General features: G+C 51.4%; 1 protein-coding gene and 1 long non-coding RNA gene across 10 annotated transcripts in view; one reads left to right on the forward strand and one right to left on the reverse strand.

The window, feature by feature from the left end:
- Dab2ip (DAB2 interacting protein) overlaps nucleotides 1–24,818 on the reverse strand; it is a 176,283-nt gene that overhangs the window by 56,415 nt on the left and 95,050 nt on the right. For 8 of the 9 annotated variants that reach the window (XM_029484645.2, XM_029484632.2, XM_021181770.2 and 5 more), the window contains one exon: nucleotides 15,892–16,025. In XM_029484645.2, the coding sequence (XP_029340505.1) occupies nucleotides 15,892–16,025 (134 nt within the window). Of the gene's footprint in view, nucleotides 1–14,881; nucleotides 15,005–15,891; nucleotides 16,026–24,818 lie in introns of those variants that run through there. The other variant, XM_085834976.1, reaches the window with a different exon arrangement.
- On the forward strand, nucleotides 13,883–15,898 carry LOC147005938 (uncharacterized). The gene is made up of 3 exons (XR_015046546.1): nucleotides 13,883–14,282; nucleotides 14,989–15,273; nucleotides 15,605–15,898. It is a non-coding gene; the product is annotated as an uncharacterized LOC147005938 (long non-coding RNA).

Here is a 24,818-nt window from a genome sequence, read left to right on the forward strand (position 1 = left end):
GTGGGAAACATGTGCACCTGGACTGACTCCACCCAAGGGCAGACTCACAATCCCCCTCAAAACCAGAACTCCATGTGCAGGGGTAGCAACCAGAGGGGACAACAGTTTTCTTTAGTGAACTAGAAAGGATGTAGTGTTCCCGAGAAGCCTCCCACTGACCGCACAGGTGCTACTACCCTGTCTGAACCTGCCCCAATTTCAAGTAGTTCAGCAAACTAGTGCTGCCAAAGGCATTCAGGTCCTGTCTGGAGTACTGTCATTTAAAGGAAGCTTCTGGCCCCTGCTATGAACACACTGCAGCATGCTAGGAATGAACTAGCGAACACTTGGCGCTCTCCAGAAGACAAGCGCACACACTCGCGTCCACAGCAGTCTACCTGACACCAATGCAACAAGGATCCCTGACCTCGCTGTGTGCCGAGTTCCTGCTACTACTCATGGCATCTTCAGAGACTAGAAATTCAGCCACTCTGACCTGCCAGTGAGAGAGAGATAGCTACTCAGGGCACCCTGAGACCAGGCTCTGAGGACAGCCCACTGCCTACTTGGACCTATACATATTAGCACGGTGTCTGGATTGCTCGCTGGGACAGAAATTGAGAAGAAAGAATCTCAAATCCTCTCATGGTCCAAAAGAGAAGCCACAGAGATATTATATGTGGTTTGGGTGAAGCCTTGACCAGGTACCTTCTACTTCACATCTTCCTGGGTTCTGGCAGGCCCAGGCCTGTCTGCCATGATGGAAAGCCAGAACATGCCTAGGAAGAGACTCGAGATTGGTACCCAGATCAGAGCTGCTGTGTGATCTTAAGAGCATCACACAGAGATGCCAAGCTGGCTGTGCTGCTTAGTTATTGTCAGCCTGACGCCCTAGAGTCATCTGGGAAGAGGGAGCCTCACTTAAGATGATGCTTCCCTCGTTCAGTCTGCTCTGTGGGCAGTGACACCCCTGGCAGGGTACATGTGGGCCTTGGTTACATTAAAAGCAAGTTGAGTGAACCAGAGAGCAAGCCAGTAAGCACCGATTCTCCATGGCCTCTGCTTTAGATCCCACTTGCAGGCTCCTGCCATGACTTCCTCCCAAAGCTGCTTTTGGTCAGTGTTTATCAGGAGAGGGAGAGGCCTGGCTCCAAAGAGGCAGGAGCAAGACCAGAAGGGAGCCCTTAAGCACCCCTCCTATTTACAGCAGCACAGTAGCACACCGGGGCAGGGCGGGGCAGTCCCCGCAGGGAATGCCTTGTGTTTACTCAAAGAACTAAGGAGAATATGGGGGAAATGAAATGAGAGTGGGACAGAGCCCTGACTGGGCTCTTTAACCAACCACATAAACACTTAGCTTCCAGCCATGGAGGGCTGCAGTTCACGGTTGGCAAGGGGCAAAAAACAGCTAATCAAATCCAAGTTTGGGCTGAAACTTGGCATCTAGCCAGCAGCAGGAACCAACGTGCCCAGCAAGTTCCTACATCTTCCAAAGCTTAGCAGCCCACCTGGCTCTGGCCTACTACCTGCACCCACAGGGGCACACTGAGGCCTGGCTCCCAGCACACCCAGCACTGGGTTAGTCTGCAGACTGGTAATTCGACATCTAGGCAGACCAGCATATGACACCATCATTCCCCATCCCCCAGAAGCCAGGACTGTGGGGGAGGAGGAAGGCAGGGCTACTCTCTGGGACCCTGATGCTTGAGCAGATCCCCGAAGTACTTAGAACTTACAGGGGATACATACACCAGAGCGGACCTCAGACACAAGGATCTGACCTCCCAGGCTAGGGTTCTTTGCACAGTTCCTCCAGCATGAAGACACTCAACTATCTCCAAAAGACAGGGCAGGCAGCATGGCCTCTGGTTTCCTCAATGCCTCTTAATCAGTCTCACAGGAAAGGTCAATTCTTCCCCATCTGCTCCTGCCACTTCGGAAACCCTGGGGAGTCCAGAGATCTCCAACCATGATCAGCTGACCACACCGCCTCCACCACCTCTACAGACAGACAGACAGCCCCAGGTGAGCTGGGGTACTCAAAAGGAGAGTAAACCAATAGGCCTCATGGGAGGGAGAGACATGTTACATACAGAGCCTTTTCAAGACTCCTTAATACACTCAGAATTTATAACATCACAAAACTGTCAGGCTGCCATTACAGAGGAAGCAAAGACATAGTAAGGAAGAAAAGTCTGGTTTGGGGACATTGAGGTCAACACTTTGCTGGCACATCCTACAGACCCCCAGTTCAACAGTCGGAGGCAGCTAACTGCCAGTCCTGTTACAGGAATGAAGTTCTTGACTCTAGTTGCAGATACACCTGCAAGTGCCAGCCTCCTGCAGCAGAGGAGCATCCCCTTGGACCTGGGGATATACGAGCCCAGATCTAAAGCCAGCCCGTCTTTAAGGGCTGTATCATTCATTAGCTGTCTTCAGCCTTGGTTTCCATACTTGTAAGAAGCATATTTCTTAGGCTGTCAGACCATGGGAGAGGCATAAGCTCTTGTACCTGCCCAGGATGTTTTAGAAACTCTGTTTCTACCCTAGTCCCACCTGATCAAACTCTGCAGGTCTGGACTCACTGCCACTGGGAAGTATGACTGCAATTTGCCTGTGAGACATGTTTACCCCAGCGTATCTCCTTGCTAGGGGAGAGGCTGAGGTTAGTTTTTCTACCATTTCATCTTCCCGCCTCGCTTGATACCTGACAAGTAACTGAACAGTGCCCCTTCCCTCGCGAGCAGACCATCAAAGTGCCTATGCTGCTGTAAGGCTCCAGTCCCTGAGGTGTCCTGCCCAGCAGGGATCTCAGACCTTTAGCACCTCACCACCCAATAGCTGCTGTCTCCCCATGGCCTGAAACTTAGCCTTGTACGACTCTCCAGATTTCTCATAGTAACACCTTCTCAGAGTTTCGGAAGCAAACCAAAGTCATTTGCCAACTATTTTCTCCCATTAATCTCACAATGCGTTTGCTATTTTCCTTCCATAATGACTCATTTAGCAGCAACAGAGCAATTAGGCAGACCACAGAATATTGATTTTCTAAGTGGAAGAAATGTCAGCACAAACATCATTTCCTGCTTGTCTTGGGCCATGTCTTCCTACAAGATGGGGTAAACCCTGGGGGTGCTGATACAGATCTACTGTCAGGATTCTGAGGTCTCAAACACCATCCACTACATAATGAGATAAAAGAATGATAACACAATATGACGGAATGATCACATATGAAATTTCAGGTAGAACTTAAAACCCCAGGGGACCTGTCTCATCACACAAGAAAATGGGGTCTGGTCCAGACACAGGTCTATGTGTCAAAGCAGAATTCTGCTCATCAGTGAGGCCTGGTATGGCTTGTTTTCAACGAAGTGAGGATAGAAATTCCATTCCAGTTCCAGATATATGAAACAGCTGGTCCAAATCCTGACTCATAGCTCCACCTCGGTGCAATCCCCATGCCTAGCCAAGAACATGTCCACCTCAGGCTGCCTGTCCAACCTCTAGGTTCAGAAAGGGCTGAAGGAAGACAAGCCAGCTGGACATTCCTCCTTTCCCTCCCACCACCATAGTCTAAGACAAATTCCTCATAGTTTTAGGATACTTCAAAATATCTGACCCATCCAAAACACAGGGCAACAAGAAGAAAAAGGTAGATTGTCAGGAACAGCCGGATAAGTAGGGCATCTGGTAGCCTCGTGCTCACAGTGACACAAGGTGCCAAAGCCAACCCCACAGTGGGAAAACTATTAAACGGAGATTTTGCTAATCTCCCAACCCTAGATACTCCAAACAAGTGGAGAAGACAGCTGGAGAAGCAACAGGTCCCTACCCTAGCCAACAGACTGATATTTATCCAGGGAGCAAATGGTTCTTGATAGCTACAAGGGAAAGAGCCTAAGGCCCAGCTGGTGAATGTAAATTTGAAGTGCAGACTCTATGCCTTTGGGTGTGGTAATTACTCTCTCTGGGCCTCTCTAGTTCATCTGTAAAATGGGATGATTCCTGATCTGCCACAGCCTGGGGGGGTATGAAAGCCAAGAGGTGAATGTTCCTGTATGCACACTCACACTCTTCCACACCCCAACACACACACACACACACACACACACACACACACACTGCAAGCTCAGAAAAGGAGTAGGGGTGTGCCAGGGCTCGCACATTCAGCTATAGCATGATAGCGTGGTCTGTTCCCTATGAACAGGGTATCCTATTCTAGGGATATGCAGATGGATACTGTGCAGTCAATGTGGGCAGAGGCAAAGCAGCCTGTATTCCCTTTTGCAGATTCAGACACACATTAGCACTTCAAGTTGAGGAGTCGGTGCCTTAAAGAAAGTTCCTTCCTCTGGTTCACTGGATGCTGCCCAGCCTGCTGGCACAATAGGATTACCTCAGCCTAGCACACTTTAACACCTGCAAGATGGGGAGTCGGGGAAGTGTACCCAGGCTTGCAAAAAAAGGACCAGGAGTGTGTCAGGGCAGTTCAAAGCCTCAACTTTCATTTCTAGGGAAGAAATGGAAAGAAGGAAGAAATCACATACCAGAAGGAATAAAGAGGCAATAAAAAGAACTGGAAATCTCGAAAGGAATCTGCTCCAGACTGGAATTCAGGAAGAGGATGCCACGCAGGTATGTCTCTCTTCCTTGCCTCCTGCTTGGAAACTCAGTCCTAGCCATTAGTAAGCATCATGACCTTTCAGCTTCCAGAAAAGGGGGCTAGATCCCCACAACAGCTGGTCGGTCACACATCTGAGAAGACTGGACAGAAACAGAGACACCAGACCGACACAGACACATGACCCATATGTGCCAGAGCTCTCATTGTGGGTCCCAGAAGCAGCAAGGCCGGCCTGAGGGCCATGTGGGCAGAACACTGGCAACTCCCCAGAACACTCAGTGTCCCCATTTTTCTCTTATAGAGGGGGCTCCTTGAAAGGTCAAGGACTCCAAGAATCACTCACTGGGTCCTCTGCAAGAGCTCCTGACAAACCCTTCCTGGCAGACCCATCCATAATGGCGCAGATTCTGCTCCCAGCAAGGACAGTGGTTTATTAATTATTCAGAGGACAGTACAATTATGCAAATCTGTGGACAGCCTCTGCCCAACTACTTCCTTCCACAGAGAGGGCCTGAGGGGGATGGGAGACCCAGAGCCAGAGCAGTTTTGTGTGTGGGAGCTGCTCATCCCACAAAGGGACAACAACTCCCAATATCCTAGCTGAGATTAGAACTGGTCAAGCCACTAACTCTTGGAAGACAGACAGACAGACAGATACACACACACACACACACACACACACACACACGAGACTTGGAAAGTGCTTTGAAGAACAACTCTGAGGACCTTATAATAACTTTTTCCAACACGTCACCCTGCCACTTGAGCCAGCAACGCCATTATGCAAGGCTCACTCCTGCAGGTCCTGAAGGCAGGGAATGCATCCAAAATTCCGTCTTAAAAACATGCTTCTGATGAGAGGGAACACCTCAAGCTAATGTTTACCAAATGATGTTCTGCAGAACACTCCTGCAGATGTCTCCAGCTGCTCCTGGGGCTGGGGTGGGGGCAGGAAGCCCAAGATTAAATAAAGTCAAACTGCTGTTTTCACTGCAGGGGCTTTCAAAGGCTCTAACCTTGAGGTAAGGAAACAAATGCCCCCTGCAGAAGACAATGTGTATTCCCATATTTAGGAACCTCTGGAACCAATTTTGAGGTCATCCCCCCAACCCCAGATGGCTTTTGGCTAGGAAATACCCCATCCCCAACCCATTACTACCAGCAAGAATGTGGAAGTCTTTGGAACTAAGTTTGGGAAACATTCCAGTGGGCTCCAAGTATGGCAGACAGAAGAGCAGGTCCTTCTCCTAGTCTGAAGAGACAGTATATTTCACCAAGACCACTGCAGGCAGCTAGTCACCGCCTGGGAAATACCTTGGAGTAGGTTTTCATGACTCCTACTCAGAGCACCAAAGCTACACATCCAGACTATAGGGCAAAGATGAGACCACTTCAGGTAACCTGGACCAGGCCTGTGGCCTGCAGCCCACTCAGCAAGCCCTCAGCTCTGCACCCCTCTCGCAGACCCACAGTAAAACAAGCAAGAGGCTAACTATTCACCAGCACCATATTCTCTGCCCTGATCTTCCAAGGTAGCAACCAAAGTCACATTCATGTTCTGACTTGGAGAGTGGGGTACTGTGAAAGCCAATTACCCAGCACCCCCAACCACTACTGTTAACCAGTGCCATCCTAAGAAGACAGGAACCAGGAAGTTACAGACAAGCAGGACTGTGAGGTGGGGATAGCAGTGGTCCCTATCCATGTGCTTCAAACAGATGAAACACAGACATACTTAACAGACCAAGCAGAGCCAATCTAGAGTAGCTACTCAATGGTGGTGGGTGGGGCCATCCCAACACCAAGAAAAGCCTGCTGTGTAGACAGCAAGGTCCCAGGCATCTGCATCCTGCCCAGCTACAATGGTCCACCAAGCTCCAGGGGATTCACGACCGACCAAAGCCTAGCAATGACTTCAACTGCAGGCCCTGCCAGGGCGCTTTACTAAAACAAGGAATTTGAGGCTAGGAGGGAAACAGCAGGTGACACTGGGGCCTCAGAAAGGCTCCTGACTCCTCAGCAAGTGGTAGTGTGGGAACTGTAGGGACTAGAGCCGGAGGTAGGCGGCTAGGGTCACAAATTCCAAGACCCTGCCTCTAAAGGCAGATCCCCTTACCCTCTCCCTCATCCACCGTTCATGGGTGAGCTGGGACAGTCTGCCCACTCCCCCACATAGGCTGTGCTAAAAGAGCTCCCTGGTGAGGGCAGGACACCCCTCCAGCCCTAATACCCTGGCTCATCTTACCCCAGGAGCTTCTGACTGAATGGAACTAGGCTGGAATTACATGGCTGCCGCTTATCCTGGTAAGTGAAGTCACTTCTCTACACCTCAACTTCATACCTAGAACCAGAGCTGGAGTAAGCAGTGAGCCCAGTGACTGGCAAGGCCTCAACACTGGACCTGGAGACAGCGACAGGTACAGCTCCAGGTTTGCTCTCCCCTCTCTGAGCGTACTCACCGGCTGGCCAGCATCTCAATGCCTGGCCTCACCCAAGCACCTCCAGGTAGCCCAGAGCACTGGCACAACTCTGCTTTCCAAACAAAGTGAGGGTTCAATAGCAAATACCAGTTTGAGAAAGTCACCACAGCAGAAGAGCAAGCGCCCTCCTGACAAGAGTCACAGTCTGCCTGGTGGAGACACTTCCACGAGTGCTGGTCTCGTTTTTTGTTTTGTTTTGTTTTGTTTTTGACCCTGAGCTTATTTCTAACAAGAGGGCTTATGGTTTGGGATATTCTTTCAAAAAGCATTACTGCCTTAAAGCAACTGGCAGGACCAGATGCCAATAAAATCTTGGTTCTGTCTGGGCTCTGGCCAAGGAATGAACTTTGTGAGCAGGGTGCCCCCCTCAAAAGTGACATGAAGCCACTCAAACATTGAGCTTTAGTTTTACACATCTGTGAATTGGGAAACAATCGCCCACCCCCTTTCTGTGAGGAATCAAAAACAGCACCAGGCATGTCAGATGAGCCACAGTCGGGTCACAATCACTGCCCCTCTACAGGGGTTCTTAAGTTTGGCAACAGTTCTCAAACTTTGAGGAAATGCACTAACTCAAGAGTGTCATCCAGCATCCAGCACTCGGGTGGGGCCCAGAACCTGTATTTTAGCAGACGACTCTTCCTTTGCATGGAGCATCTATCTATGACAAGCTCCATCCCAGCCACTTCTGGGACTGAGTTTCCTGACCACCTTCTGGGGGTGGGGGAGGGGTGGGGCTGCAAAGAAGGCATCAAGGGAACAGGAACAGGGGGTGGGACCAGGAACCATCCATTAATAAATCTCCCCAGCCAGAAACAGTAATTGTTGAGGCTTGGCCATTCTTCACGTGCTAACAATCTGCAGCTGCAATACAACGCTCTGATTATGAATGTCAAAAAGACAGAGCATGAAATTAACTTCCCCTTAGTCAGTGGGCGCAGGGAGATGCTACACTAATTCACTGCCCTCAGCAGGAAAACTCCCTAAGACAATGTCGCATCTTATTAGGGCGTGTGCTACCCTGGTATCATCTATATCTCTGCCCAATGTGTTCTTTTACAATCAGGCTGGGCTGACTGTACAATCGAGCAGGACCCTCCTTGTTCAAGACAAGTCAGAACAGCAGGCAGGAGGGGCTGACAGAGATGGGGGAGTTGCCAGGGCAGCTGAGAAAGGGCTGAATGAAGAGCACCCCAGCTCCCTACTGGGAGTTTCCCACTGGATAAAAGAAGAGGGAGACTGAGATGCTAGAACAACTCACCTTGCAGGTAACAGTGGGAGATGTCAGTTATTTCACCATGGGCCACAAGAGATAAGAAAGCTGAACTCACTCACAGCCAATGCCTGTGACACTCACAGCCCCTGCCCACAAGCCCCAAGGTACCCATGAGTGCCAGCAGGTGGTTAGCAAAGCCTCTCAGGTTACCTTTTGGGGGGACACCACAAGGAGCAGGGCCTTGAGGCTGTCCACAGCCCCATCTCTCAGCATGTGCCAAGTTACTCACTGGCAACAGTAAATATTTCCATTCAGGACACAGCACTGTTTGGCTGCTTCACATCAGCAACCCCCACCCCATGCCCCAGAAGCATTGTCAGAAACCAGAGGCACGCAGGCCTCTTGAGCAGGCAAAAGCATTCCTGGCATACTGCCAGAATCAGGATTCACCTCCAGTTTTGGGATCACTTAGCCAGAGTCCCCAGGAAGGGTGTCGGTTGGACACTGTCTTCCTCCTCTCCTGGGATCTTACTCCACTACTTGCCTAGCATAGACAGGACTTGTAGTGCATAAGTGATGGTTTTCACAAGTACCTGCATCCCAAGTTCCAAGAAAAGTGTTTAGGGTACATGCAGAACAGCACATGAGGTGGACAGCCACATGCCCACAAAGCTCGGATGCTCTCTAACTCAGGAGGAATGGGAAAGTCGGTCCAGCAGGGCTGGGAGGGGAAGCTTCCATGTCACACGCATCACAGAGTCACCTCTGAGTCTTTCTTAGGTAAGAGACACATAGGATGGTAATAAAAGGGCTACTGAGGAAGACATCTCATCTACAGCATCCAAGGGACAGATGATATAGCACATGATCAAGTCCAGGCTCACCTTACTCCGGGACCACACACAGGTGACTCCACAATTTCGTACTGAAGGGGTTTGAGGGCAAGAAGCTAAGCTCTTGATGGAGCTTGGCCATGGCACCTACCTAGACTCTGCTTCTGGTAACAGAAAGTACCCCTTGCATGGGATGACTAGGAAAAGGGACAGTACCACTGAAGAAACTCAAGTGAATACATAGAGGGCAGGTGTTAGGCATGTCACCCGGGGGCTCGAAGGATGGGATAGCTTCAGTTCAACCCAGGCCTGCTGCTCACACCCACTCACAAGGCTCTTACCCAGTGGGATGTTGTTCAGGGGGCCCCTTCTGGACTCATGGGCAGCAGAAATCTGTAACCACCAGCGCGCCTCTGGGGAAGGGGCATTTTGTCCTTCACACTCGCAAAGAGAATAGGGCTGACAACTCAGACTGGGGAGAGGCTTATGCTGCCGCCTGGGAAGGCACCATGCCAACCAGGGAGGCACACGGCTTCCCTTCTTGCCTTTTCAGTCTCTCTATGATCTCCACTTTGCTTCTGTGGTCTTCAGAAATAGCCGTTAATTAGAGCCCAGTAATTAACTTTCTGGTTCAAATAATATTTTGCAAAGGAATTCCATTAAAGAGTCGATTTGCATAGCCTCTGATATGGGGACTAGAAATAGGCAAGGCTACTTGGGGGAGAGCAGTCCCATGGTACCCCCCCCCCCAGGCTGGCTGTCACCAGGACCTGGGCTCTATTTACATAGCAAGTGAGGCTGAGAGGGAGACAAAGGGCTGGGGCTTGGTAAGTTACCCCCAAGAAGTTAGGCAGCTTGTTCACAAATTGAGCCAGCATGTTTACTGGCCCAGACAGAACTGCATGTGGACGGGAACATGCACATGGGCACACAGACACAGAAAACACACACACAGAGGACAGTGGAGCATACACATACATACACACACACACACACTCAGAAAACACAGACTACATACCTGGGTACCACAGAGTATATGTCAACACACAAGAAGAAAACACACAATGATAATACAGTAGCCAGCACTTACTGAGTAGTATTTAGACTGAATCATTTGCCTATATTTGACCTATAAAATCTTAAAACTTTAGATGGTCTAATCCAACAGGATGCGAAACTGATAGGTTGCAAATGTTTTATACATATATATATATACATATATATATGTGTGTGTGTGTATATATATACATACATACATATATATGCTTATTTAAAATACATATACAAAAATGCTTACATGTCATGCACATACACCTTCATGAGGACAAGTGCATACTTGCAAAATATATAAAGTATGCAGACGTAAGTGTGCTTGTTCAAAGAAAGGCTTCCCCAGCCTCTGAAACTTCAGCTGGGCAGCCTGGGGCTGATCACTAGCTAATTTCCACCATTCCTTAAAATATTACCCAGCTCAGATCTCTAGAAGGCACACAAGGGAGCTGCGGATATAAAAGGAAGGCAATAAAAATGAGAAAGCAAAAATAAATTGGCTGTTCCATGCACCCAGGTTGCAGTCTGTGGCTTCCCTCTCCTCGGGAGACGAGGCTGAGCATTGCGTCCATGGCTCTGGTTAGGCCTGGTTGTGCTCACGAGGCTCCAGGTAAAGCGGTGCACAGGGAGGAATCTGATTACAACATGCCTGGCCTCAGTTTCCCTGGACCTTTCAGCCCCTTCTCTGCCTGCCTATGCTGAAGAACAGATGCCCTAAATATAAGCTTCTTCATAATGATGATTGGTTTAGAATTAGATCTGATTCTCTTATGTTGGGGGAGGGAGACGGGGAGGAGGAAAGAGATGAGAGCCAGGTGAGCCTTTCTCACCAGGAGTTAATGGATTTCCCGTTATAGCTCATATAACATGGAGGGCTCACCCACACAAGGCCTCCCAGTGTTAAGGAAGGCCTGACAGGGCAACTGAAAGTCCTGCAAAGGGCTGTGTGGGAAATTCAGAACACAAGGACAGAAGAGATGAGTCTGGAGGAAACAGCACCACTGGCCACTTGACTCAGGAGAGCAGCTAGCACTCAGCCACTAACAAGCAAATTAATGCAAATAAAGAAATGTCGTTTTTCCTGCCTCTCCAAAAACAGAGTCCATTTTAATGACAGACAACTCATCTCTTAAAGGGTATGAAGAAACGCCAACAGGTGGTCACTCTCAAAGCTCACTGGCAAGAAATAAGCCATTAGAGGATTTTGATATAGGGTGTGTGTGTGTCAGAAACTTCAAACTCCATATTCTTTGGCTTAATAACTCTAAAACATTATGCCTAGAGAAGATGAGAGAGATGCGGACAAAAATGAATGCACAAGGCTTTAAATTAATAAAGAAAAAGTAAACCTAAAGGCTAGATGGTTTAAAATAAGGATGGCTCAGAAGGAGCTGGAACAATGGGCATTTAGAATAGATTGGTAAACCACATAGGGAAGATCTTCCCTCCCAGGCATGGCTGGGAAGAAGGCCCCTTTCCCAGGCCTCTGGCTTTGCTTTGTTCAAGGTCAGCATCCCTCTTCTCCATTACCACTAAGCTCCTCCTACCAGGAACAGCAGCATCTACAAGCTCTCTAGAATTCTGGAATGATACCACATGAGTGACTATTAGTCCAGCCTACAGATGAGAAAACTGAGGCCTACCAAGCAAAATGGCTTCCTCCTGTCGACACTTGCTGAAATACTACAGTTAGGCTAACTTCTTTCACACATTATGCTTAAACTTAATCAAATTTTAGAAACATTTATGAAATGTGTGAGACCCAGTCTTAAATGCTAAGGAAACTTCATGAAATGAGACAGGAGTGTGTGTGTGTGTGATTAAATATTGAATGTATGATACCAGTATCTCCATCATAATTTTTATTGTCTCATTTTGTAGATGTATAAAGTAAGGCTCCCAAAGCCTGGGTGACTTGTTCCAGGGATGGCTTGGAAGCCAAAGCTCACACACATATGCCCATTATACCTAGTAGCTGTCTAAACTGCATCTCGCAGTCCCTATTCTTCACTGACCAGTTCAAAAGGAATGCAGACAAGGACCTGACCTCCCATCCCTGTGCTTAGCAGGACAGGAACCAGCACAAGCCCTGGCCTGGATACCAGCCCTGAGACTGCAAAGGCCCAGCATCAGCATAGGCTCTGTCTTCCACCTGTTCTTCACCCTGCTTCCTGTTTCTTCCTCCACGGATGACCTCACCCCTGGAAACAGAATTCATATCTGCCTACTCAGGGCCAGGGAGGTCCCTGTAACCACCCCCACTCCCAACTTCCAATTACCGCCCCTCCCTGGTTCTACACACCTGGAATCCCTCCCTGAGTAACTTTCAGATGTGGAAACTGAGTTCTGCAAATTCCCTGGAACGGACAGTGCAGCTCTAACTGCACACACACCAGCCTTGCCTAGCTGCTCCTGACCACCCGCATTTCCAAGCTATGTGCTACACTAGGCCTACTGGCAAAAGTGAAGAGGGTTCTGCCACTTCCGGAATACAGACAGAAAATGGGGGTGGGGTGGGGGCACACTTACTGAATGAGTAGGGGGCCAGAGTAACCTAGAAACGGTGTCAGGAGAAAAGGGGGATAAGGATGTCAGCTGACCTCCTAGCTCAGAAGCATCAATAAATGAGCGAGCGACTTGATTCTGGGAAGGCAGAGCCATGGTATCTTTTATTGCTTTTACCAACATTAAAACCAACCTGTAAATGAAGCAGCAACACCTCCAGTCTGCAAGAGGAAGCGCTCTGCCAGCACCCTGCTCACCTGGAAAGCGCTCTGGCCAGCACTCATTTCTGCTACCAGGAGAAATGATTACCTGTCGCTGGTGCTCACGGCCAAAGCCTCCAAAGAAGAGGCCCGGGGGTCACGGAGACCGGTTAGGACCCTCCCCTGGAGCCATTTTCAGTAGAACAAGTAGAAAGGCTCAAACCTGTCCTGTAGCCCTGAGCCCTCAAGTCCCTGATGGCATGACCCAAGCCTCACAACCAAACAGTAACAGCCCACACCTAGGGCAGACTTCCTTCCCAAGATTCCCAAAGATTCCAGCACAGAACCACCTGGTTTCCAGACTCTGGGTGGAGGATTCCAGAACAAAAAAACCACCTGTCCAACGCAGCAGTCACAGAGCGCACAGTCTAACATGCAACAACACCTCTTTAGCAGTCATACAAACCAGACAGATTCACCCAGTTACATTCACAGGAATAACCAGATAGTCCTAAACTGCTCATCTCCATGGGAGGGTAGCAACCTGGAAGCCCCTAACCCCTCTCCATCCTTGCCCTCCACCCACTCTCTGCTTGGTGTCTCTGTATTTATCCCAGGAGAGGCATGGCAGTCAGTGGGAGAGCCTGGAGAGGGGGCTCAACCTCTCCTTGCTCTGTTCCTTCTACTGCACTTGGGCAGCACAACACCCACAAGAATGAAGAGGCACTGTCCACTCACCCAGGTTTGATCATGAAATTAGAGGGTGGGGGTGGATTCACCACAGTTGATGTCACTCAACTCCCAAGAATAATGACTCCAGAACTGCCCCAGAGAAACATCTGCCCACTCACCCAACAGTAACCAGCAGATCAATTCCTGAACAAAGCAACAAAACAAGACCCCAGTCCTGGCAAAACCCAGCTTCTAGACTGGGTAGAGGGATTCACACCCAGTCTGCCTGACTGTTCGAGGGAAATCTGGGCTCCCTTCCGGTGCCAGAGAGGCCACTAGGACAGATTGTTTACAGAAAATTTTAAAAAGACAATTCCACACCACTGCCAATGACATTCAGCTCCTCTTGCAGCCGTCCACATTTCCAGAAATGGATTTGTAGTTTCTCTCAAACCCGACTCCCCCTACCCCCTCCATGTAACACAGCTAACCTGAGACCAGGCTGCACAGGATGTTTCTGAGGTCATCCTAGCGAAGCCCCGACTCTGACTAGGGTTGCTAGCCAAGCAACTGCTGGCTTTTTGGTGCCGGCTTCCCAGCGGTGGAAGGTAAACACGACATGCATGCCGCTTGCTCTCAAGAGGGCAGACACACTCAGAGACCCGGGCTGCCTGCTTTCTCTCCTGCTCCCGGACAACTGCCACATGCACACAAAATGGGGTACGTACACAAGCCCCCGCATGCGAGAACAGAGGGTCCGGACCCCTGCCAGGGAAAGCGCAGAGAAGGGCATGTTCTTTGGGGGAGACAGCCGGAGGTGGGGGCCGGAGAGGAGAGGAAGGCAGCAAACCGGGTGGCCTGCCGCCCAGACAGACAATAATAACAAAGATGGGAATGGAGATTTTCAAAGACGCAGTGGCTGCACCCAGCACCGAGCTCTGGCCTGGATGCATCTTGCTACCAGGGAACGCCTGGTCCCCTGGGGCACCATAGCCATCAGTGAAAGGGTGGGGGTGGGGGGTCCTGCCTTAGACTGGGCTTGGCAGCCGGGGCGGGAAGCCAGGTGCAGACAGTGGTGGGGATGCACTGAAGAACAGCTCTAGGCTGATGGAAGGTCTAGTGGTTCTAATTGGGATGTGGGAGGGGTGCCCTGGGTAGATGTTAGGTGTCAGTTAAACGTCACACCACCTTGGGCAGGAGTTAGGATAACTTGGATTCCTTGCTTGCTGGAACCAAGGAGGAAAGGAAAGACATTATCATTCAACCTGTGCCTCCCACACAAGAAGTGCCAACTCGCCAATGGTAAAAGGGACACAGACCTGGGAAGGCAGATGCCAGGAGCCTAAGATGTTGGGGCTGAATGCTGAAAAGGCTCCTTGGAGCCTACTGGCTCCTTCACCTCCACGACACGTTCTAACTGGCACAGGAATCCATCACTGCTTGTGCCTAAGTGGAAAGGTGCCTGTGGCTGACACGACTCAAGGAGGCGAACCAGGGCCCCAGAGGCTGTGCCCGCCCAGTGCCCCCGCACGGACAGGATGGCTTGCCCTTGCGAGCTGAAGCCTGCACGTTGCCAGTGACTCCAAAGCAGGCTCAACAACCTCCTCCCCTCCCCTCCGCCCCACAAGCCACCTCCCCCTGGAATTTCCACACCTGCTCTCAGCTTGCCCAGAAGGAAGCAGGGAACAGAAGACACCCCTGGGAGCGGGAGGTAAAGAAGGGGAGCAGCTGCCCAGACTGTAGGGGGAAGGCCCATTTTCCCGGGTCTTAGGTTATGCCCATCAACCGAGCGCCTGGCCACTGCCTGCTCGGTTCGCCCCAGCCCCCAGCGGAGCACGTGCCCTACTTAGCGCAGATGTGCCCCCTAAGCGGCCCAGCCCCCTGCTCCTCCCCTCCAGATGTTCACCCTTTTCCGCGCCACGAGCGCTGCCGGGTCTGGGCAAAACCCAGCCGAAAATGCCTTTTGTATCGGACAGCGAGGGACTCGGTAGGCCGGGGATGGGTCCTGAGGGTGGAGGCACCACTTCCGTCCCTACCTCCAGGCACAGCACCGCTCGGAAAACAATGCCCACCTCGGCCAGACGAGGCAGGACCCCACATGCCCGAGAGGGCACTTGCTGCTCGGCCTCACCCCGGACCTCCAGCACCCTCCTAGGTGCAGCCGGTGAAAGCAACGAAGGGTGCAGTCCCGGTCCCCCAGCACGACGGGGGCCCCGTTCCCGGAGTTCCCGGAGGCTGGCGAGGCGTCACTCCCGCGGGAGCGTGCCCTGCCCGGCTCCGGCTTTGTCCCCGCGCCCTCCGGGCGCAGCCGGGGCGGCGACGGGCTCACCTCTCATTGTCCGCGGCGGCGGCGGATGCGCTCCGGAACCCCGGCAGGATGTGGCGGAAGCTGTGGTTGCGGTCCAGTTTGGGCTGGCTCTTGGTGCGCTTGATGGAGCCCTTGAGGCGGCGGCTGAGGAAGCCCTGCGCGCGGGGCGACAAGAGGGGGAAGGGGAGGCGGGGTTAGCGCGGCGGCGGCGGGCCGGGACCCGCACCCTCGCGGCCCACGGCGGGCCGGGCTCGGCCCCAGCAGCTCGCGGCCCGCGCCGCCGCCCGCCCGCCGACCGAGCGCCGACGGCCGGGCCCGCGCAGCGCGGCCCAGCCCACCCCGCGCCGCCCGCCGGCCGGCCCAGCCCGCCACGTCGCCCCCGCCCCTAAGCCGCCGTTGCCATGGCGACACAGCCGAGTGCCTCCGACCGTGGCCGAGGATACCCGAGCCCACTCCCCCCCACCACCCCCCACTCCCCCCCACCCCGACGCTGAGAGGGAAGGGCGGCAAGGCTGGAGGGGGGTTGCGCGGGTTGAGTGGCTTGCTCCACCAGCAGCCCCTCACCTCACCTTCCTCCGCAACCAGGCCACACCCCCCAACCTCCAGGAGGATTCCTCACACCCCGCCCCGTCGGGGGACTGACAGGAGCGGTTACTCAGATGAAGGAAAGAAACTAAGGCTGGGAAAGCAGGTCCTCCAAACGGCCAGCGCGCCTACTAGCACTCTGACCATCTAGACCCCTAAGGCGGACAGACAATGGCTGGATGTCAGGATGGAGGCTGAAACACTTGGAACCACCCCCCCCCCCAAAAAAAAATAATCCCCATAGGTACAGGATCTTCTAGTGACCCCTTAAGGAGGGGCCCAAGGTGTTGAAGGGTTTGCTGAGTGCAATTTTGGGACACCTGTCTCAGATCATGCATGGATTCACCAGCCATTCCCAGCTCACCACCTCACCCCACTCAGAGCTTCTGGACTAATGAAGAGGCAGGTGAGGAGCCAGGCCTCAGTACCTGCAGGTTGGACAGAACACACTTGACAGATGATGAGTAGATGTGGGGCTCAAGGGGCCACAGCTGAGTCTTATTGGGAGAGCTGGCTAGTTTTATGTAAACTTGATACAGGTAAGTCATTTGAGAGGAAAAACTCCCAATTAAGAAAATGCCTCCATATGATCCAGCTGTAGAGCATTTTCTTATTTAAGGATCGATGTGTAAGGACAAACCTATTGTGAGTGAGGCCACTCCTGGGCTGGTAGTCCCAAGTTCTATAAGAAAGCAAGCTGAGCAAGCCAAGGGGATCAAGCCAGTAAGCAGCATCCCTCCATGGCTTCTGCATCAGCTCCTGCCTCCAGGTTCCCACCTTGTTTGAATTCCTATCCTGTCTTCCTCCAATAATGAACTAAGATATGGAAGTGTGAACTGAATAAACCCTTTCCTCATCATGTTACTTTGTCATGCTCTCTCCTAATCCTAGCATTAGGAATTCTAAGACACTGGGCTCAGAATCTGCAGGCGCCTTGAGGGAGAAGGGCTGAGAACTGGAACTCCCTGAGGAAGGCTTGTACAGAAGGGGTGCTGGAAGCCAGCCACTCGGCCTTGATTCTGGGTGACCCAAGGACAGACATAAAGGGGTGTTAACTTATTTTGAAATTGGTGTCATTGTGATCTGAATTTCGAAGTTTTTCCATCGTAGGAGGGGTGGGGCTGATAGAAGGTCAGGTGCTGCAGCACCACCTCTTGGACATGACAACCTCAAAAATGGGCTGAATAAATCCTCTTATGTCACCAGCACACAGAGAAAACACCAGAAAACCCTTATCTGCAAACGTTATTTGCAGAGAGATGAGGTTATCCTCCAAGGACACCCAGCTCTGAGAGCTATTGCCAGAGCTGTTCCCACAGGACACACCCTCTTTTACAATGCCCAAGCTATCCCTCCTCCTGCCCTTTCCCCTCTACATTTCCTTCCTCCTCAACCTCTCCCATCCATCGCTGACCTGTTCCTGTTGTCACCTGTCAGCATTCCACATGTCCTTCTAGGCCAACTAAAATGTCACCTCACCCAAAGACCTTCCCAGGTAGTAGTGTCCAAATACACCTGTACCCACATCCAGGTTTTCTGTTTTGTTTTGTTTTGTTTTGTTTCAAGACAGGATTTCTCTGTGTAGTCCTGGCTGTCCTGGAACTCACTCTGTAGACCAGGCTGGCCTCGAACTCAGAAATCCCCCTGCCTCTGCCTCCCGAGTGCTGGGATTAAAGGCGTGCGACACCACGCCCGGCCACATCCAGGTTTTCAAATGCTGTGCAGCAAAATAAAACCTCTTGATTTAAGGGGTAGATTGGAGGGACCCTTCTCCAAAGGTGTAATCCACAGGCAAGGCAATGCAGACTAAGGGAGGTCAAAGCTGCTAGGAGACAGCAGGCAGGCAGGGGCCTACACCTCCATGTAAATCCTGGGCTCTCCCAACTCAGCCCTTCCTGAGGAGTCTCCCAGCAGGCTTGGATTTTTGAACAGATTGCACTCTAGGGTACAAAGAACCATATAGCCCATTTCACAGGTTGTGGAGCCCATTCCATAGCAATATTGTCAGTTTGATCCTATTTCTGAGTAAAGGAGGGGGAGGAGGAGGAGAAAGAGGAGGAGGAAGAAGAGGAGGAGGAGGAGGACTATTCTCCCTCTAGAAGAAGGGGTTGGACTCTTGCCACTTTCCAGCATTCCGGCATTTCTCCTCACCAGGCTCAAATACCAGATGACAGACATCTGTAACTTCCTTTTGAAAATCAATGCTACCTGCTACCTCCCCTGACCCAAGCTGCAATGACCTTGGAGATCAGTACTCCAAGAGTTTGGTACACTAGACAGTGGGGCCACAACAGCTATGGACACTATAGGGTGACAGGACAGGGCGACCAGTGTTGTCTACATTTTCAAGAGGCCATGGGGAGATTCCTCAAGGAACCATTGAGAACCCCTGTTAATCCCCACCGTACCACAATCAGCCCTACAGACCTTGTATCCCAGCTCAGAGTCCCACATATAATAAACACCCCTCATCCTAGCTGGATGAGGCCATGGCCTCATGGCCAACAAGCTGTATTACCGAGGGTGACAAAGGGGTTTTCCCAAGATCAAAGGCCCCAAGCTGCACCCCTGTGCTCTGCCCAGATTCACAGTTTACTGTCCTTCACAGGGCTAGGGAGTCAGGTGGTTAGTCCCTGGCCCTGGATGAAAGGAGACAAGCCTTGTCTCTTGTCCCTGCCTGGGATCAGCTACAGCCAGAATTCACGAGGAGTGGCTGGTTGGTCTTCAAGCCAGGAAGTTATGCTAGACCCGAGGCAAAGGGTGGGAGGTGGCTCAGGATAGAGCGATAGCTGCAGAGTTTGATGCCAGCATTGAGAAGAAAACAAAGACCTAAGCCAACCTTTAACCAAGTGGCACCAGACAAGGTTCCTGTTCCTTCTAGCTACAAGTTGTGGCACATTGATCCCAACATTCCAGGGGCAGAAGTTAGCAAATCTTTGTAAGTTTCAGGTCAGCCTGATCTACATTTTGAGTCCCTGGCCAACCAGGGCCATGTAGTGAGACCCTGCCTCAAAAAGCCAACAGTTCCTTCTTTCAGTAGAACGGAGTTCCTGATAGCCACTTTTGGGCTGTGTTGGAGCATACTGACAGCCAGTGGCTAAGAGCCGAGAGGTGCAAGCAGGCACACATAGGCCTCAAACTGAGCTGTACCAGGCCTCAGTTAGTCTCAGGGTTGGTGGGCAAGGCTTGTCACCTCACTGTGAAGTGAGCTGGGGAGAGACATGCAGAGAGTGTTAGATAGGACACATAAAGCTGAACAGAGTTTAGGTTTGGGGTGTAGAACAGAATATCCAACAAAAGCCAAATTTATCCGCACAAGGAACCCACTCAAATACAAAGGTTTCATTTTAAAATCTGCAGCTTGTAATAGCATATGCCAGGGCTAGCTCATCTGTGAGGGTTAGACATGCTTTCAATAACTACTCCATAATCTCTCCTTTATCTGCCCGCCCCCATACACACACACACACACACACACACACACACACACACACAGAGTCTGCGTTCTCACATGTTCTTTCTCCTTACACACAAGGGATCTGTCCTTTCTAATCCTCCCCTGGGGCACCTCAGGCTTTTTCTAAGTGCCTGGGTTCAAATCTCTTTGTTCATTTGTTTCCTGAGAAGGGTCTCAGCATGTAGCCCAAGCTGGCCCTGAACTCATGTGGAGGCCCTCAGCCTCCTGAACTGTAGGATTACGGGAATAGCACCTTCACACTTACTTTCTGGGATCGTTTTTTTTCCCCAAGGGGGGGGGGGGTTATGAGACATGGTTTCATGTAGCCCAGGCTGGCCTCAAAACTCCTAATCCTTTTATCTCCTTCCATGTGCTGGGATTATAGGCATGCAACACCATGTCTGATCTGGATTCCAATCCTAAATCAGACAACCTGTGTACAAACGTCACGCCCTTTCTGAGCCTCGGTATCCTATCTGTAACACAGGCTAACGATGGAAGCTGCTTTACGAGATGAAGGAAAGGATTGTTGCTAGGTATTAGGGTAAGTCAGCAAATACTTAAGCAACCACATGCTTTATTGTCACTAGTACTGAGACTGGCTCAAGTACACAGCCAACTGTCCCAAGGTGTGGGTGACCAATAGACGTAGGAGTCTACCTGGGCCTCTGAGGAGTCTGCAGGCTGCCTAGCAGTGAGGACAGGGCCATGAATGAAGCTGCTTGCAATATGACCCTGGAGCCACAGAGTAACATCCAGTTTAGAAGTTTTGAACCCTTTTAGTGCTCTCTTCTGAAGCAACGTCAGAGACTCCCAATGTGCACAGTGTGCAGCCACAGGGCTGCTAGGCTGCTCAGGTGAGGCCTGAGCTTTCATCCAGGGAGCAGGGACTGAAATGTAAAGCGCAGCAGGCAGCCTGACAGTCCAACCACCAGACACCAGACACCAGGACAGAGTCGGCTCCACCCCGTGGGGCACTGGCCCCATTAACACAGCAGGCAGCTGTGCCTGTGCACTGGGCTCAACTAAGGCCCCAGGGCTTTATACCAGGCTGCTGCTTACTAGTTCTTGCCTCTGCCTTCTTTGTGAATGCCCCCCACCTAAAAGGACATAACCACTCCCAGCTGGTCCCCACTTTACCACTGGCCAAGACCCAGGGCAGACCAGAGTGGTCTGGCTGTAAGGATGAGTTGTCAGGCACCCCCCCACCCCCAACCCTCTACCTCAGTTGGAGCCATTCTGTCTTAACATCTGGCCCACCCCTGCTCTTCTCTGGAAAGCTCTCCAGCATCACTCAGACCCTTTCAGAATTCCAGATGCGTGATTTCTTCATTCACCCATTTCAATCAATTCCAAGTGTTGAGGAGGAGGAGGATAAATGATGAGTTATTGAGCAAGCTCCTGTTTTGCCAAGTTGCTCTGTCCGTGAAAACGCAGAGCGCAATGCTCAGCAGGGAGGGAGCCAGCCTAGGAAGCTCAAGGCCTCTGCTAAGAGTCCTTGGGGGAGTGTGGGCTTCAGTTTCAGAGTGGGAAGTGGAAGCTAGAAGAGATTAAGATGCTTGCTCCAAGTGGCTAGGTTGTTATGCGGCAGAGCTAGGACTAGGAGAGTTCTGGAATGTGGGGTGGGCAGAGTGGGGCCCTCCTTTCTTATAAAGACAGCTCATACACAGCTCTACACGCAGGATTCACAAGTGACTTGAAGGCTCAGAGCTTCTTGACCATCCCATCCTCCCATGCACTGTCCTTTGGAGAACCGCAAGTGTGCATGCCACACCACCCTGGAAGCTCCTTGTCACCAAGGGACTCCAACCTGCTATATCTCCTACAGTGTGAAGTACTGGACCCAGGCCTAATAGACAGCAAATATTCAGTCAAGGGCAACATTCTCCTAGCCTCAGCATCCATCTATCCAGTCATTCACCTTCCACCCAGGCCAACCTTCGTCGCCTTCTCCCCCTCCTGCAGACTGGCCACTGAAAATGTGCAAATGGCCTGGCCGACCTCTGCCTCCCTTTATCTGTTCACCCTGGGACACTAAGACTGCTCAGGATGCAGGCAGAACTCCATGGATTCACACTGGGTGGACCCATGTCCTACCCATGCCAGTTTTAAAAGTTCAAACCCTAACAGGGAAGCTTCAGGAAGCGAAGCTGTTTTCACAGACATCTCTCTCAATACCATTTCTGGGCTCTGTCTGAATGCCAAGAACACATCTAAGTAAGCAAGACAGATAAGGTAGGGGAAGATCCCAGACAGATACAGCTACCTCTCAGCCCCAGGAGAGGAGAGTTGCTGGGCACACAGGCAGGCAGGCAGGCTGGGACAGGCGCTGGGATGGCAAGACACTTATTTCCTAGGTGCATAGGTGAGATCAATAGACCCACATGTTACAAACAAGACACTCAAGGCCCAGAAGGTGGCCAAACTTGTCTAGAATAACCAAGCTTCAGCACCAAGCTTCCAGACTCTCCCCGGTGGCTGTCCTTTTCCAAGCCTCAGTCTTCCCATGGAGAACACGTGGAGCTGGGGGAGTGAGCATGAGCGTTTCTCAGGGCTGGCACCTGCCAAGTCTGTGAAGTTAAGATCAGTGACCGGCTGGGTTGCCTGGCTCTCCCAGGCTTGGCACTAAGTACCAAAGCATGTTCTGGCTTTGCCATGTCCTTCAGATGTGCCACTCCTCCGGTCCTCCTCCACCATCAAAGGTGATCCAAGCTAGGGAGTGACTCACTAATGAAATGATGGCATGGTGGCAGGTGAAAAGGAAGAGGCATTTAAGCTGGGATCAACAGTTGGTGCCTTTCTGATGGCCACCCACTTGTGGGCCACGTTATGCCACAGATCCGCCTCTGACACATGACAGTATTCCCTTAAACATGAAAATCCTTCATAGTCCACACAAGAACAGGACCGTAGGCCATGAGGTCTCCCAAAAGAGGCTGGGACATTCAAGGATAAACTCTTGTCTTAAAATACTGAGTGTCCAAGACTACTGGCACACTAGAAGAAGTGCAGAGGATCCTGAGGTGGAGGCCAGCCTCGGCTACTGAAATGAGACCCTGTCTCAAACAAACATCCTGGTCAGAAAACTGCACATAAACACATTCTCACATGGAGAAATATACAAGGCTGAAACCATATTCCTGTTCAAGGACAGACATGCCAACGATGCCCACACAAAAGGTACACCTACAAAAGAAGGCAAGCAAAACATCTCCTCAGTAGCACCAGGCTCACAGATGCACATGTATGTACACACAAGCACTGACAACCAGCACACACACACATTCACACAGACACTCACACAGACACACACACAGACATTCACATTCACATATACACTCACACAGACTCACACACACACACACACACACACACACACACGCTTGTTAACAGACAGCCACAAACAAATTGGCACAAACGCCAATCACAGCCAAGAAAGACAATGACCCCAAAGCCCAAGGTTAAGTCTGCCAGCACCATCTTCCCGCTGCCCTGAGTGGGAAGCTTCACTTTGGAGGTGTCTCTGTGCACACCCTGTTTATTCTTCTTTATCATCCCTAGACATATGGCTGTCAGGGTCTTGCATCTTTGTCAAGAGCAACAAACCCCTGCCCCAAACATGTCTTTCTGTCCTAAAACTTAGCACACTTGGAAGTCCCCACATGGCACAGCCACAAGAACATCCGACATTCACCACCGTCTTCCTGAAGAAGCAAGGAGGGCACAATACCCTTCAAGAGCTACACTGCCTAAGCCAGTGGCTGGCTGTCATGGCTGCCCCCTGGTCAGTAAAGGGGGAGAGTAACTATTGCCTACTGTCCTCACCATCGATACCACTTTCCCAGACCTGCTCTTATTGCTTCCTCTGACCAGCAAAGACTTCAAAGGGCTTCCTGAAATTAAAGTCCCCTTTTGCTTGGGGAATCCAGTTCCTCCTTCTAGGTCCCTCCGCCCAGGCTGGGCCTCCCCGATGCCCTAAGTCTTAGTCAGGTTCCTCTGTAGACACTTCTACCCACAAATGAATGTGTTTAAATGCCTCCTATCCACACTGGGCTGCCGAAGCCGCAGAACAGGGGCCGCAGCAGCCTGGCAAGTGACTTAGTATCTGTGATACAAAAGAAGACTTTTTAAGGAATCCCACTTAGGGGTATTCTGGTGGGCTTACCAGAGGAGACAGCTTTTGAGACGTCAATGAGATACAGACAGGTCTACTGAGAGCAGCCATAATGGTAGTGCAGGCAGACTCTGGGCTCAGGATATGGTGTGGGACAGGCACAGCAGTGAGTCTTCCTGCTCCTATAGACCCCTGCCAAGGCTGCAGAGCCTCCTGGCCTCCAAGTTCCACACCACCAACCCACCCTGGAGAAGGGACATGTCATGAGGATATGCAAGGCAAGGGTCCCTTAAGAAACCTAACAGCCTGGAGAAGGGGTGGGGATGACACAGGACTCAGAAAGGCTACATAAGCATGACCCTCTGATACTCACCCCACCCCTGCTCCCCCTCCCCAGGCCCGAGCAAACATCCATGTACAGAAATCAGACAGGCCTCTCTCAGGTGTCAGGCACTGCTATGACAACAGAGAGCAGTCAGGGAGTGACTCGCTGTCCTATAAAGCCCCAAGCTGTGGACACTGGCTTTAACATTCAAGTGGCTTGGAAGCCTGAGAGCCACATTTCTAGGCAGACCCTAGGCTAGAGTTTCAGGAACACCATCCTACCAGGGTACCTCCCCTTGCATTAGCCTCTCAACCTGGTCCTCCAGCCTCAGGGCTAAGATCCCATGGCCAGGCTGGTGGTCTAGGGACTCACAGTCCTTCCCCCTTCTGGGTGAGCAAATGCTCTTGGCAGAGTCACCCAGCAGAGTGGGCGGGACCCCCCATTCTCATACCCATGTAACCACATAA

This window comes from Mus caroli, unplaced genomic scaffold (assembly GCF_978045245.1).
Source record: "Mus caroli unplaced genomic scaffold, Mus_caroli_1 scaffold_2, whole genome shotgun sequence".
NCBI classification, from domain to species: Eukaryota; Metazoa; Chordata; class Mammalia; order Rodentia; family Muridae; genus Mus; species Mus caroli.